This window comes from Idiotropiscis lumnitzeri, chromosome 5, assembly GCF_059441095.1.
Source record: "Idiotropiscis lumnitzeri isolate Australia: NSW breed Sydney's pygmy pipehorse chromosome 5, RoL_Ilum_1.0, whole genome shotgun sequence".
Lineage (NCBI taxonomy): Eukaryota > Metazoa > Chordata > Actinopteri > Syngnathiformes > Syngnathidae > Idiotropiscis > Idiotropiscis lumnitzeri.
Genome location: NC_142395.1, coordinates 6,466,172 through 6,483,505, shown reverse-complemented (window position 1 = coordinate 6,483,505; position 17,334 = coordinate 6,466,172). Strand labels below are relative to the sequence as shown.

General features: G+C 42.1%; 1 protein-coding gene across 4 annotated transcripts in view; it reads right to left on the bottom strand.

The window, feature by feature from the left end:
- Window positions 1-16,685, bottom strand: part of LOC148336725 (multiple epidermal growth factor-like domains protein 11) — a 115,029-nt gene extending 98,344 nt beyond the window's left edge. For 2 of the 4 annotated variants that reach the window (XM_088295641.1, XM_088295644.1), the window contains exon 1: window positions 16,006-16,063. In XM_088295641.1, the coding sequence (XP_088151767.1) occupies window positions 16,006-16,008 (3 nt within the window). In that variant the 5' untranslated portion in view covers window positions 16,009-16,063. Of the gene's footprint in view, window positions 1-16,005; window positions 16,065-16,510 lie in introns of those variants that run through there. The other 2 variants (XM_088295643.1, XM_088295642.1) reach the window with 2 other exon arrangements.
- Window positions 16,686-17,334: the final 649 nt, after the last annotated feature.

The window sequence follows — 17,334 nt, the reverse complement described above, 5'->3', positions numbered from 1 at the left end:
CTCCGACACCGGGGCGGGGGCCGTCCTCTCCCAGCGGGATCCCGGTACCCAGGTAGTTCATCCGTGTGCCTTCTTTTCCAGGCGCCTATCCCCCGCCGAGCGAAACTACGACGTGGGCAATCGAGAACTCCTCGCGGTGGTATGGGCTCTCCAGGAGTGGCGGCACTGGCTCGAGGGCACCTCGACCCCTTTCTTGGTCTGGACCGACCACAAAAACCTGGCATACCTGCAGTCCGCCAAGAGACTCAACCCCCGCCAGGCACGCTGGAACTTGTTCTTGAGCCGTTTTAATTTTACCCTCTCCTTCCGCCCCGGCTCGAACAATGGGAAGGCGGACGCCCTCTCACGTCAGTTCTCGCCCCCTGCCAGCCCTGACGCTCCGGAGCCCATTCTTCCCTCTGCCTGTCTACTGGGGGCGGCCACCTGGGACATCGAGCAGGTCGTCCGCAACGCTCAGGAGCAGCAACCGGACCCGCGCCCAGTCCCTTCCGACCGCTTGTTCGTTCCCGACACCGTGCGGTCACAGGTACTGCAATGGGGGCACTCATCCACACTCACCTGCCACCCGGGGGTGGCACGCACTCTCCGCTTCCTCCAGCAGCGTTTCTGGTGGCCCGGGATGGCAAAGGATACCCGGGAATTCGTGCGAGCCTGCTCCGTCTGCGCCCGCGGAAAGGCCTCCCACGCGGTCCCCGCCGGCCTCCTCCAGCCCCTGCCTATCCCAAGTCGTCCCTGGTCGCACATCGCCCTAGACTTTGTTACCGGCCTCCCTCCGTCCAACGGACACACAGTCATCCTCACCCTGGTCGACAGGTTTTCCAAGTGCGTCCACTACGTCCCCCTGCCCAAGCTGCCCACCGCGCTTGAGACCGCCAAACTCATCACCCAACACGTTTTCCGACCCCACGGCATCCCGGAGGACATCGTGTCCGACCGGGGCCCCCAGTTCGCTTCACAAGTTTGGCAGGAATTCTGCAAGGCAGTCGGGGCCACCGCCAGTCTCTCCTCGGGCTACCACCCCCAATCCAACGGCCAGACGGAGCGGGCCAACCAGGACCTGGAAGCCGCCCTCCGATGCGTGGTGGCCCGCAACCCGGACTCCTGGAGCGACGCACTACCATGGGTCGAGTACGCCCATAACTCCCTCTCCACCACGGCCACAGGTATGTCTCCCTTCATGGTTTGTTTTGGTTACCAACCACCTCTCTTCAAAGACCAGGAGCATACCGTGGCCATTCCTTCCGTGGAGGAGCACCTCCGCCGGATCCGGGGGGTGTGGGCCGAAGCGAGGGCCGCCCTCATCCGAACAGCCCAGAGGACCAAGCGACTGGCTGATCGCCGTCGGTCCCCAGCCCCGGACTACGTGCCTGGCCAGATGGTGTGGCTCTCCTCACGCGACCTTCCCCTACAAGTCGAGTCTCGTAAGCTGGCCCCTCGCTTTATCGGTCCCTTTCCCGTCGAAAGAATCATTAATCATGCTCTGTTCGACTCAAGCTTCCCGACTCCCTGAAAATTCACCCTACATTCCATGTCTCCCTCCTCAAACCGGTATCCTCCAGCCCTCTGAGCCCTCCGGCTGCACCCCCCCCCACCCCCCATGATAATAGACGACCACCCGGCTTACACGGTGGCAAAAGTCCTGGAAGTTCGGCGCCGGGGCCGGGGCTACCAGTACCTGGTGGACTGGGAGGGCTACGGTCCGGAGGAGCGCTCCTGGATCTCCCGAAAACTGTTTTTGACCGACGCCCCCATCAGGGAGTTTTACGCACTTCACCCGGACAAGCCGGGTAGGACGCCAGGAGGCGTCCGTTAGGGGGGGGGTACTGTGACGGTTCGGGTCGGGGAGGAGGGCGTGGCAGTTCTGTTTGTTTACAGATTCACGATCCACCCAGCCAGGCCCTCCTCCGGAGAAAGTGGGCGTCGGCTCCGGCGCACCTGCAGCTCGTTGCCGGCAATCAGCGCCGGCTTAAGAACCAGCCACGCCAGGAGTCCGACGCCGGATTATCTTGTCACCTCACGTGGTACTGGCTCATGTCTCGTCTTGTTTCCCGATCGCCTGACTCGTCGTGCTCTCGTGCTTGCTTGACCCCTGCTCTTCCGTCTCCCCCCTCTAGCCGACCTGAACCCGTCTGGTTCCGCTCCGCACGCCAGCGCCTCCGAGATTCCGCCCGGCAAGCATCCCGCCAGCGCTCTCCGCTCCGCCGTGCTTCGCGCTACCACGCCAGCCCGACTTCGCCTCCCGACGCGCCCCGCTCGACCGCACCCTCGTCCGCGCCACCCGGCACTTGCCCGTCGGCTTCATTCGACGCTGTCCTTGACGACGCCTGCCTGGTGGTGGACTCTCTCCAGCTCGCATCCCCACTCCAGCCTACAATAAACCCTGTTTCCCACTCACCTGTCGCTTTTGGGTCCTCCTTCCTTCCCACACGGTTCCTAGAACCGCGACACAATGTGCATTACAGTGCCTGTGTTGCTATGGGAGCATTAAATCGTATGCACACGCACTAAAACAACCAGATGATGATTTTCTGAACAGCTAAAAAATGCAACGAGTCTCAACCTTTATTGTGTTTAGTTTGAAAACTTGATTTCACTTTCTACCTTACTACACTGAGTGCGCTGCAAGGAAATTATTATTTTAATTTTTTGCTTGTTTTACGGCCATTTCAAATACATTGTCATGTTTTTGAGATGAGAATTTTGAGTATTTTTATTGCCTAACTGAAAGGGTTTGTGTTCCTTCACAAGTGATTCTCCACTGTGAGATGGTTAGTTGAACACCACACACAATAAATAAGCAGCACATTTATTTTTTTACATTACACAGGTCTGTTTTAAGGCAGTAAAACTGGATGCTTTTATTTAAGGTTGAAGCAGCAGCAAAATGTAACGTTTAAAAACGACAAAAATTTCCATTAAAACAATTGCGGTCATTGCCTTTATTGTCTATCAACTAATGACTTAAAACACTTAACACAAATATTAACACCAAAAATGACCGTAGTTGAGTGACTAAGACATACTAAAGTCGATTAGTTGATTATTCAAACTGAAAAACTGTTGCAGTAGCCCGGGTTATAAATTAACACCCGCCAACCTGTCAAATGCACGTTAGAATTCATTTTGACGGGTGTTGATAAACACTTCCCAACACAATTTCTGGACTGCAAAACACACCTGATAAAAAGCTGTAGCAGCTAAATTCAGCTCTGAAAACCTATTTGTACATATATTGGCCGCTTTGTATTAATAGTTGTGGCTCTCCATGGTATAACATAGAATGTTTGCAAAGAAAGAGGTCGCACACATGGATTTTTCAACCAAAATTTCACAAGCCACATTAGCCGGTGATTAAAAGAGGGTTTTAATTTGTGTGACCTCCGTAGGTGACAGTGGTGAGTAGCTTCGTCCAGTGTTTTGTCATAGAAGCATTTTGTAATTGAGAGAGAAATTGTCATGACAACCCCTGGTTTACAGCTGAAAATATAAGCAATTAAACCTAATTAAGGTGATAAATCCTAACTGCTCTGCTGCCCACCCTCCCCTAATCATGCTTTAAAGTTCACTTACTCTCATGCTAGTCAGATCCACTGAGCTTATTGACAGACGGTAAGACGAGTTGAGCCAAGAGGCTGTCAGTGAATCATGAGATCCCCCAGAGTGTGCTGGCAGACATTAGAAGACATATCAGCACTATTTGTAAAAAGTCACACACAGCCAACAATAAGATGGTCCACCATTCCTTGAGATAAACTGGATGATAAGTGTAACTTTACAGACATGCCAATGGTTAAATTAAACAGCTAAGGTGGTTTGGTGTGCTACTGTTTGTGTGTGGGGATGTGTCAAACCGAGTAAGGTTTATTTTTCGATTTGGGAAAGCCTTTACTGCATTGCAGAAAGCATTCTTAGGATGGACTTGCTCGAGGCAATTTTCTTTTTGAGTTGCCATCTTACTGAATGCTTACAACTGCTGCCAAAGCCTACCATATTCTGGGATTGAAGGGCTATTTCAATATGTTCGGGTTACATTGATAAAGAAAACAGAAATTTAGTCCGTATTACATTTGATGTTAAATTACAGTTTAAAAAAAGCTGAATATGTTCCAATCAAACCACTTGATTTCTCAAGAACTCATCCTCAACAGGAAAAGTAATCCAAACAAAAAAGATTGACGTGTGATAAATTCATGGTTTTCAACCGTTCTTATTATTTACTGCCTTCTCAGACAGATCACATATCATAGCTCGCAAGTGTTTAAAACCTCAGAGGACTGCCATTCATAATCAGTATTTTGCTGTCACCTTGCTGCAAACATTAAAGCAAAAGTGCCACAAAATTGGTCTCTGAAGTTGCTTTAGATAATTGCTTAAGAATTCATATCCAACCACATGCAGGTGCTTCCAATTCACAGCAAGTCACAAATCAGCACTTTTTGCCACTGAAGGTCATCTTTATTGTCTTACTGCGCATCCAGCCAGTACGACAGGATTCTAGGATGAAAGTCTGTGAATGTTCAGAAATCAGAAATTAGAAATCAGAAATCCCTTTATTGTCATTGTACTCAAGTGTGCAACGAGATTAGAGAGCTCCCCTCTCCAGTGCAATACAACAATAATAAAATATATAAATTAGATAAATAAGAGAATAGTTAGTGCAATGGAAAATAATACTGAATAGGATATATAAAAACACATCACGTTGCTGTTCTGCAAGGTACGGGTGGTCGTGTGTGTGTGTGTGTATATATATATATATATATATATATATATATATACATATACATATTTTATCCATCCATCCATCCATCTTCTGTACCGCTTCTCCTCTCTAGGGTCGCGGGGGGTGGTGGAGCCTATCCCAGCTATCTTCGGGCAGTAGGCCGGGACACCCTGAACTGGTTGCCAGCCAATTGCAGGGCACACAAAGACAAACAACGATCCGCGCTCACACTCGTACCTAGGGACAATTTAGAGTGTTCAATCGGCCTGCCATGCATGTTTTTGGAATGTGGGAGGAAACCGGAGTACCCGGAGGAAACCCACGCAAGCACGGGGAGAACATGCAAACTCCACACAGGAAGGCCGGAGCCGGGATCGAACCCACGCCCGATGCTGTCTCTCACTGTGAGGCCATCGTGCTAACCAGTCGTCCACCGTGCCGCCCCTGATATATATTATATATATATATATATATATTATATATATTTTTTTTTCATTTATTTATTTATTTATTTATTTATTTTAGTAGGTTGCCATGAGATTTTTCTTAGGCAAAACACGTGCCTTGGTTTTACAGGTCGTAAAACACTGATCTTATAATTACACTCTTTAATAAAAGGTCAAATTATTATATAAAATCTTATATATTTACACAGACTAAGATGTGTCATAATTCATATCTAATATGAGTAGAGTATTGATGATGTGTATTATTACTCTCTACCTAAAGATCATTGTGTGAATGTTCTCAGCAGATGTACGAATGTTGACTTGGTCATCTCGTCATTCACGGGACATGAACACACATAATTGACATATTTTTGCTTCCAAACATTCCCAACATGATATCCATTGAAACCACCAACACATGCTTTAATTTCAGACTTTCATCTTCAATTTGAGGGGCTTTACGCTATACTCAAATCAAATATTGCTGTGGGAATTATAACCGTTAGTTGGTCTATATGCCTCTCACTTTTCTTTACGACAGATGGTCAACTAGCTGGAGGCAACCAAATTTCTGTGCAAGACAAAACACCTCAGTCATGAACATAGCAACTTCCAGCCATTTGTAATTTCAACATTCGTTTAAATAACCCGACATCTTGCGTTGGATATATAAAGGCGCGATCACTGGCAATGCTTACAATTGCAAAGTCAAACGGAGCAGAAAAAAAAACATTCTCCATGGCTGGATTGACCCCAATCTAATTGGCTGCTGCGTCACTGGAAGTAAATGACATACGGCATGATGCACTGCTGTACCTATATCAGCACCCATTGAACCGAAATTGTGGTACCGATTCAGGGTGTTCCCCACCTACTGCCCGAAGACAGCAGGGACAAGCTGGATGGATGGATGGAGATATATCTATCTATAAATATTCCAATTATGGTCCATTTTCCAACAACTAGCTCAATTTATGCATTTTCTTATAAGGAAATTTCAATTTTATTAATTTGTTTTGGAGAAATCAAGACAAAACGAATGCCTTTAAAAACCCTTTCTGGCAATGAGAAATGTGGCTACGTGAACCTCGCCTCCATGTTTTCGTGGGAGTCACACAAGGGACGGATCACAATTTGCTCATTCAAAAATCTCTAATACTGTTAAAATAATGGGACTAACCAGCCCCAAAACGTGTGGACATCTCTATTTAGGCCCACTTCATCCTCTGAAAACATCACAAAAGCAATGCCTTTACATGGTTGCATTAAAATTAATGAGCAGCTTACGAGCACTTTCTGACATGACTTGTCTGCTTTCTTTAATAACCAAGACTTGTCACCAAGATACGCATATACAATGCGTCCCGATTAGCATTTTGTGAGGTTAATTGTAAGTCGCTCATTATAGATTTCAATTTCATCGATAAGTGCTAGCTTGACTTTTTTTTTTTTCACCAAGGCCACTCAGGGTCTACGCCTACACTACACAAAATGACACGGCCAAAAGTTAATTGCTGCCTTGAACAGTGCTGATAGCACCGCTAGCTTCCTCTCGAGACTTAACCAAACTTTAGCGTTGCAAAATTCTGAAAATTACAACTAGTCGCCACTGGGGTTCGTGTGCGCATTCATGCTCTAAAGCAGGGTCTCAAACTAAATTTACCTGGGGGCCACTAGAGGCAGACTCTGGGTGAGGCTGGGCCGCATCAGGTTTTCCGCAAGAAAAAAATTTAAAAAATTTAATCTTCTCAAATGTCTTTATTTTTATTTTTTAACACAAAATAAGATTTAAAAATAAATAAGGAATTAATAAGAAAATTAATCAGTAATAAATAATAATAATAATAATAATAATAATGAGTCAAATGTCTGTATTAACAGTTCTTTAATCTTCTTCTGAACATGAATTGTCCTGAACATGAGTGGAACATTCATCAATCAAACCCCTACTAAAACATCGAAAGAAAATTACAATCCTACCCTCGTTTTAAAGCTGAAGATGTGCCCAACAATAATCCGCGGTTCAATTTTATCCACTGTGACCAGGTAATCCTGCGTTTTATAATTAGTCCCGTCTGTGCTAGTGCTGATGCAAAGCTCCGTCAGACTGCACATCCTGTTCGCGCATGGGTCTCCTGTCAATCAAATCAAAATCTTGTCAAATAGCAGAGATCCTAAGCATAAACCATAGTTCTGGGATGAGTAGGCCTACTTCTGTAGTTATAAAGCTTTAATTACACTGTAAAGTGCCAGTCATATCAAATTCGCGGGCCGCACGAACATTAAACATTCATAATAAGGCGGGGGCTGCAAACTATCACCCCGCGGGCCGCAAATGGCCCGCGGGCCGCGAGTTTGAGACCACTGCTCTAAAGAGTTCATCAAAATGCTGAACAAGCAAGCGATCACACCTTCCAGTGGGAGGCGTAAAGTCACTCAGTGAACTGAGGAGAGCAAGTCATGTAGAGAGAAGAGCGTACTGCACAACAAAAATTGGAGATGAGGAGCTTGATTGGTATTTTCTTTTTTATTTATTGTTTTAGAAAGTTTCATTTTACACAGAAAACGTTTTAGAATACGTATTGTTTGTTGAAAAGTAGAGCAAGAAAAATACATTGGTTTTTCCTAAATGAATAATTGTGATTAACAATCAGGATTACAATTTTGTTCAAAATAATCATGAGTCACCAATTATGCTAAGTCAATATTTGTTCAGTCTGACTGTACAGTGTTTTAGGTGAACATTTCTTTTACTGGACTTACATATCTTTTGGTATGTTGCTGTTTTTCTGTCTGCTGTTTGCTTTTTGGTTTTGTCACTTTTGGATGCACTCTTGTGCATACTTCCTTAGCGTGCCTGCTGGCAATTAAGACAGCCTGGAGTTAAACTCACTTTGTCGCCACACTTTGTATTTAATTTATCCCTTACTTGCTACGCTACGTTTTACTTTCCGATGTTCTGAGTACGCACTGTTGTGTTTGTCTGTCCTCGGATAGATATTTTTTTTTGGTTTTGTCTGTACATTTGCCTCGTATAGGGCAGGTTCTCTTCCGCTGTGGCTCTGTCCACTTCCTTTGGCACATTATTCTCTAGTATTATTTTTTTTTCCGTGATGATCTTTTGTCATCATTATTTTCTATTTTGGCATGTGTCCTTTTTTATTTCATTTTTTTAACCTTGTATTCTACAGCTGCATGGTCACCGTTTAATGAAAATGCACTGAGTTACTCCAGCATTGTGGCTGCGTTGGCATCAACTTCAAAGCTGAAGTCAACCCTACACCTTTCCATGAGATAATCAATATTTCTCCCATATGCATAATCCATAGAGCTGGCGTCGGGCCAGAACCTTCCATGTTCAAATTTGGTGATTTATTTATTTATTTTTTACAAAAATTATTGGACAGTCCAGTGTGTACTTTTTTTTAACATAGTATTGACAATCTACCCAGTTTAAAATGACTTGCTCACTTGAATGATACATTATTGGTTAAACAAATTTGCTGTTTTTGTAGTCTCCTGAAAAGGGATGATTTGGGAAGAAGAAGGATTCCACCCGATGCCAATGATATGTACTGTACACGGACATGTACTTATTGGTCCGTGTCCTCGGTTGTGAACCCCTGATGTAAAGAACACAATGCATCTTATTGAGATGTGTTGGCAGCGGTGACTGCTTGGTCAGTTCCTGGCCCCATCAAGCAGAACAGGAAGGGATTCATTTTACAATGAGCATGTCATGCTGTGCTCTACTCGATTTAGTATAATCCACTCTAATCCTTCCAGCTCTCAGGGTGTTCCATAAGGAAACCTGACAAAACTGGTTTACGAAGAAGACAGCTCCATCTGAAGGCCAAGTCCAAGGAGAAAAAGTCACTTCACACCACATAATAAGGAAGAGAGCAGAAGCATCATCACAATAAGCAGCCGCTGTAAAAAGTGTGCCACCCGCAGCTCCACCTTATGCGCATCCGCCATTTTGATTTGTTGAGTGAGTGTCACGGAGGTCACCGGGTAAGTGTGAGGGTTGGATTTGTTGATTCTGCATAGCGCTGTCCTCTCACAACTGATCAGCAAATCACAGGACACGTTCGCGCCTTCAACATGAGGCTTGCGAGAAGGCTTACTGTAACAAACTCATGATTTGATTGGCTATTGCAACGGTCTATCCACTCGAAGAGCCTGTTAACTCACAGTGCACAGACGCCCGCATGGTTCATTCTGAAGGCTTATTATGAAAACTGTGAATCAACACAAGCGAGCTGAATTCCATCCATCCATTATCTGAGCCACTCCTCACAAGGGTCGCGGGGGGTGCTGGAGCCTAGCTCACCTATCTTTCGGCAGTCGGCGGGGTACACCCTGGACTGGTTCTCAGCCAATCGCAGGAAACACAAACAACTGCTCACAAACACACGGAGTGGCAATTCTGGGAGTCCAATCAACCTACCATGCATATTTTTGGGATGTGGGAGGACACGAGAGTACCCGGAGGAAATCCACGCGCTCACGGGAAGAACATGCAAACTCCACACAGGAAGGCCAAACCCACAACCTCTGCACTGTGAGGCCATCATGCTAACCAGTTGGTCGCGCCATGCCGCCCTTAACTAATTTTTATTTAATTATCTATCTATCTATCTATGTAGCCATCTATCAATTATACCTCATCGATCACTATAATTTGCGTTTCAAATTAATTATGATAATTTTAGTTATGGTTTACAGTCTGGGATTATTTATTGACTAGACATATGAGTTCCAATATTGATGTTGAAAAAATAAATCTTATTGAAACAAATATTGATCAGAGGTAGTGAGCTTCCAACATCGAATCAAAACATTTCCTATTATAGTCCACATTATGCAGTTACATATCCCCATTCTACGTTAACTTTATCAATTACAGCACCATAGCAAATTTTACAATTTCCTTTTAGTGTCAAAATCATTAAAAAAAAGTCAATTTAAAAAAAAAAAAAGTAACATGAAAGTCACTATAGGTGGCACGCGGGAAATTGGTTAGCACGGCCCCCTCACAATTTGGAGGTGCAGGGTTCGGCCTTCCTGTGTTCTCCACGTGCCTGCGTGGGTTTCCCCCAGGTACTCCGGTTCCCACTCACATTCCAAAAACATGCATGACAGGTTGATTGGACACTCTGAATTGCCCCTCAGTATGAGTGTGAGCGCGGATGGTTGTTTGTCTATATGTGCCCTGTGATTGGCTGGCAACCAGTTCAGGGTGTACCCCGCCTACTGGCCGAAGATAGCTGGGATAGGCTCCAGCACACCACGCGACCCTCGTGAGGAGAAGTGGTACAGAGAATGGATGGATGGATAAAAGTAACTTAAACTTGAGTAACTCATCACAAGACAGTAATAGAAGAAAGAAATGTTATTTTCACATGCAAGTAACTAGTAATCTGTCAAATATAACATTTTGGAAGTAACTTGACCAGGATTGGTTATGATGTGCTTGGTTTTACAGCTGATAGAAAATCAGTCCGAAGCCAACAATAGTAGAAATATTCCAGTAAATAAAAAGTTTAACAGCAGCAGCTTTCCTTTGTTTCAGCAGCTTCTGAGATAATGCAGTTTCACTTAACTCCCAAGGCAGACGTTGAGACAGAATATATGATAATACAGTAAATGGCCATTAAATTTTAAACAACCGCATTTCGTCACATTCTATTGTTTTCTTGCGTGTTTTCGGACAAAAAAAATCTAAATATGTAGAGGCTTTTTTGACTAAGGTGCATTGGGATGACTAGTATCAATTTTTGTTCCTCTGTCTGTGCAAATCACAGTAGCCTACCAGAAAACAGGAATTACAAGATCACACAAGAATCCCAAAAATTCAAGGGGGGTTAGCTGGTGGGATTGGTGTTAGGGCAGCCAAAATGGCAGCATTTATACCAACCGGTAAACAGATACACTTGAGGAGGGGAGATGCAGTTAGTGATAAAGAAACTGAGACTTCACTGATGCTCCATAGTGAGATTGAATAGTTTTTGTTCGAGTGAATCTGTAGCTCTGCATCAATCTCATCAGATGCGCAAAAGCGGAGCGATTTATTTGCCGGTGCCTGATAGAGGACCCCCGAACTCAGAACTCACTGAAGCCAATTATTGCCATTTCCATGTGCACTGTACTTTAACATGGCTTCCTTGGCTTTCCACACACTGATTGATGCCAACATCCGCGCTACTATCTGGTGTGACGTATACAATACTTGCTTACTACTTTTCAACACAAAGTCTGGGCTTGCCCCTGCCCCCTTTGAGACAGCAACTATCCTGCCTCTGATACACATTCGACACAACCAAGGAAGCTGGAAAATCTACGAGTCAATTTCAACCCCTCATTCCAAATCTCTATCTTTCACATAGAATAGTATCATGAAAAAAATCAAGGAAAAGCCATCTTCAACTGACAAGTTGAAAGGGGGTTGTGTCAGCTCTGTGCCCAATTCCCATTTGTTGCTCCTTAGTGGCATAATTTAGATATTCAACATGGCAGCGGGAAGAGAAAAAAAATTATGTTGAATTGAATATCTTAAGACTCGAATCAGGCTTCTTCTAAATGTGGCTGTAAATTCAAAAGGTATCGGATATATGCCAATCCGATTGTAGCAAAACTCGCCAGAGCCAATCACGCCAATCACGCCTGACGTCATTGAAATACCTAAATCAGTGACATAAACGCACCTGTCTGCTCGAAAAACTTAAATAAAAACATATGTTGTTGGGCGGCTGTCTATTGAACTGTAAACACACTGATATTGGTCATGTCGCTTGAAATGTGGATGGTATTGGACAGTCAAATAAAAAAATCAGATTTCCAAGTCTGAATTAGGCATGAGGTCTTGCAATGTAAATCCAGCCAACAGTGTCCAAAAGTGCGGATGTGAGTGTGAATGATTGCGTGCCTCGATGTGCAAGCACCGTGATTGACTGGTGGAAAGTCCATTTTTCTTTTATCTGATCCAAATGAAGTATCTTTAAAATATATTATACGACCAACCCATTGGAGTCCTTAGCAAGGTTATCTATCATCACGTCAGAATGATGTGCAATGAGCAATACAAGATTTGTGAGACGTTAAACTGTCATAAGTCTCCGGACAAACTTTCAATGACAATAAATCAAGCAAAATGCAAACTCATGATTCAACTTGCCAAGAAACCTGTGACTTAGCCGCACCAAACGCACCTGTCTCGCTTTCCAAGCATGTGTCCTCCAAATCCTGCAACTCTAAACACACAACAACCCCTGAACCCTTGGAAGCAATTAAAAGGCTGAGTATTCATTCTTGATAAGTAAGAACACACTGAATGATAGACTGTCTAGTGTGTGTGTTCAGCTGCCAATTGCCCCGAGGGGCATATTCATGGGTCAAGTCCATCATCCTTCTTTCCTGTCCACTCCGAGCGCCCACAAGGGAAGAAGCACTCTTGAGCCTTTCATGTTGCCTTTCTGTTTTGCCGTTTCTCCACCACTTTGTCTTTGTATCAGAATGAATAAGAGAGCCGATGGGCAGCTGCCCTTAATGGTCTCTCCCTTTTACCTTCACCTCGTGTGCTATTTGAATTTCATGACTGATGTTTAGCTTTTGCTTTCTCAAGTGGAAGGACGAGAGCTCAGACTTCATCACGCCGTCTCCAAAACATTTTGCCCTGCGTGACCACCCAATTATAATCTGTAAAATGAAATGTAAGATTTCCACTTCTGATATTAGTAAAAAATACACACATCATACTTGTATTCAAAGAGAGGATACACCTAGATGGGTGAATTATTGCGTGAGTTTGTGCAAAGGTTTCTTGATGCAGTTGCTGAAACATCTTTGTACTATATCACATGACCTTGAGAAACAACAGCTAGAGTTTGCCCATTTATCAACTCTGATTACATGTATTGATCTGACAGAACATGGAGGCTTCCGAGTTGAAAGGGTTCAGCAGACTGGAAACATAGCGGCTGCTTTGTCACAGGTTAACAAATATGACCAAGATGGACAGAACCAACAGCAGAACACACTTTCATTTTCATGACGTGAAATTTGTATTGGAACCCTCCACTCAGGCTTGTCAAGTCACAATTTTTAATATTATGAGTCATGATCAGCCTCTGGTTATACAGCATATGCCCTTGTACAATAAATAATTGGCTCGTTTAATGAGCAAGCTTCACGCATTAACATTTTCACAATTAATAAAATGAAAAACAAAATAAACATGATAGCTTGTTGGCCTCCATAAAACTGTCAATGAAAATAAGCTAACAATAAAATACACATCCTTTAGCCTTTGTGACAAATATGTGCATTGCTGGTGGCCTTCACTCAGTTCATAATTTACACTACGTCAATGTCACTTGTGTAAGGAGAAGGAGACTACTGGTACATAAGAAAAGGTGTTTTCCCTTTTCTTATGTACCAGTAGTTTCCTTCTCAGTAAAACACTCAATCTTAACTTGGATAATGGAGTTTAAATCTTTTGAAAGCAGGTCCTTGTATGTTCTTAACAACGCGGCTTGTTTAAGATGGTCCTTGTTTTTAAATAAGATGCATGAATGAGTAAAAACATTTGCAAAGTTCATTCTATGCTCGCTCAACTGAGGTCTGGTGTGATACGTATTATCTTGTGTCCTGTGTTCCTCTTAGCTTTTGAACTGGCGTCAAACAAGATTTTACCGTCTGTCAACCTCTGAGGTTTTACTACAATTTTTTTCTAAAAATTCTGTTGCAAATTTATAAGCACAGAGACATTTGACTTTAAAAACCGCATTTACTTACATCGTTTAGCTCAATTTCTGTTTTCAGTGAACACATAGATTACAAATATTTTTGAGCAAAAAATTGTGTAAAAGAATTACTGACTAGCCCTGCCTGGGTTTGATTTGTCTTATATAAATGATGTATATGTATATGCACTACAGGATATTTTTCTGCCCAGGTGTGTTTATATTCATAAAAGAGGTGTTATTTTAATGTAAATAATGCATACACCATAGAAATGAAAAAGAAAAATGGAGAGCCTAAATAAATGTTTCGGCACTTTGCGTGCTTTGAAATCCGAACAACATTAGTGACTACAAAAATGTGTGTTATGACTATCCCAGAGGGAGATTATACTGCCTGTCGCAATTTTATTCCTGTGCAGTATATCTGAAGGGCACACGTCATTCACAAATCTTTGTCTAACTAGAGTATTAACATGTCAATCAATGGCTATAAATATGATGAGATTGAAAATATCTCAAGGCTGTCTTCCTAATAAAACTTTATTTTGTTATCAACTTTCTTTACCTTACTGACACAATCATGAGTTTGTATCTCAGACCGGTAACCTATGAAATGCATCTGGTTGGGGCACTGACACTGCCGACAACCGAAGCAAAAAAAAATTCTGACTCATACATCAGGAAGTATGCATTGAAATCATGCATAAAACGTGTCGCCCATATTTGTGAGTTGCCTTGTACACTTTGATTTACATGGTCACTATGATGCTGTTGGGTTAACGGAAATTACACGATTGAGCAATTGATGCGTTTTTTTTTCATCTCTGCTTACAACTAAACATGGTTGATTTAAAAACATCTTAGTTGATTCACATCATTCTGTGTGTATTATAGACACACTCCTGACAGCAGTGTTCCTGGATTGAGCCTTTAAGATTAACTGTGGCTCCACCACCACATCCAATGGCAACAAGCAGCCACCTCTGCAGCATCATCTTCAAAAAGAATAACATTTAATTAAAGTAAGAGCTACCGAGTCGTCAAACACTGCATTACTGTTATTGCAAGGGCACATTTGTGACAAATGTTTCGGTGACATAATGTAGAGCACACTCACCACAGCTATCTCACTAAATGGAATAACTTGAGCAGAAACGAAAACAGAAATTGAATGGTACTTTTCTCAAGCACGCGCCAGGCTTTGTCACTCACTGTGTTTACTACTCTCTAGGTTATTTGCTTCAGGCTCTCGGGTCACTGGGAGGAAATATAAAGAATGTTCAATTTATTTGACAATACCTTGAAAACCCGCTACTCAAAGGCCAAGTGTTGGAAAAACAGAAGCCACCATAGAGACCCAGCCTGACATTCTTGCTCAAGACCGCCATCTAGTGGTACTATCAATTTCAGAGTCCGTAAAGTCCGACTTCTGCTCTGCCTCAAAGGAATCAATGACAGTCTGTCTATCGTGAAGCCGCAAGGGAATCAATGCAAGAACAACAAACAACAATGACATGTCTGATTAGTATCAAATACAGTATCTCCATTACTGGAACGTCCATCTTGCTAGAAAATTGCCTCAGAGGCTATATATATATATATGCATATATATACATGTATATATATATATATATATATATATATATATATATATATATATATATATATATATATATATATGCATATATATACATGTATATATATACATATATATACATGTATATATATATATATATATACATATATATATATATATATATATATATATATACATATACATATATATATATATATACATATACATATATATATATATATATATATATATACACATATATATATGTATATATATATATATATATATATATATATATATATACATATATATATATATATATATATATATATATATATATATATATATATATGTATATATATATATACATATATATATATATATATATATATATATATATATATATATATATATATATATATATATATATATATATATATATATATACATACCTTTTAACGCAGGCCTCACTTTACTTTTAAGTTAAGTTGGGCAAATGTCATGAAAACTTACCATTTGGGAGGATCTTGCCTTCCTACTTCACCCGCGTTTTGTCGAAGCATTCAGTGTGCGTGTGCGTGTATTATTCAACACCGCTTACACTGTACAGGGTCGCGGGAGTTTGCTGGAGCTGACTTTGGGCGAAAGGCGGTTATACTCTGAGCTAGTCGCCAGCCAGTTGCAAGGTACACACAGTCAGTACACTACTACACTATCAGCGACCGCAATCAAGTGTAGGTTCTGAAATATTTAAATATAGATTATAAACATTTAGTAAGCCTGCTACAGGTAATAATATTGGACAATTCTATACGTTAAGAGTAAACTCATCATCTGCCAAATTCGGGTGCTTGGAAAAAGTCACAGCATTGAGATTCTGATAGTTTCTGAAAACAATTATCCGTTGCGGCGTATAAAAAGGAAGGATTGAGTTAGTGCTTTTAAATAATAAACGCAAAACCATACATGGACCACATCAATTTGTGCAGGGGGAGCTATAACAAGCATGAGCGCTTACCTTTGCGATGCGTCCTCGGGAAAGTTAATTATCGTAACTTGGTTGCAAAGCCAGGACGATGGTAATCATTTTTACATCTGTATATATTTTTTCCGAGAGAAGGCAAAGTCTAAATTAAGAATGCTTGTAGTTGGAACTTGTGCTCAGTCTGTACTGATGCTCTTGCTGCAGCCTTTCTCCCGGTGCAGCCAAAGAGTAGCAGAGGTAGCGAGATGAGTCACCCACACCACTAGAGTGCCTCGACTTTTGCTAAATTGTGAATGGGAATTCTGCATCGCTATACTTCTTTATTTGACAACTGGTAAAGATAATTAAGGGCAGCTACTGTATTCCATATGACAATTTGTAAGACAATTTTTAACAACTCTTGTTGTGGCGCACTTCGGATAGTCTGGGGCCCTCACCACTTCTTAAAACTTGGGTATTAGACAGTAATGGATTGGATATATGTATGATGCAGTGCGGTTTTACACAACTGTAAACTACTATCATAATATTGAATGTGTTCAGAACTAATATTTCTCTTAGGGTTGAACAAGGTTCAGCATTCTCTTGATAATGTCAGAAATTGTAAAATACAGCTTTTGTGTTGGGTATTATTAGAGTAGAGTCCTTGTGGTCACTTTTCATAATATTGTATGCATGCTGTTCTCAGTTTGTGCACAGCAAGATTGATGAAGAAAAGAAACATGTTAAGATTACTCCAAGAGGTCAGTGATTCACAACCAAGTGGTGTTGGCAACCTAGCGTGCTATAAAAGATCATACAGGGATGCTGTGAGAAATTACCCAATTTCACTTGGTCATAAAATTATGATCTTCTTC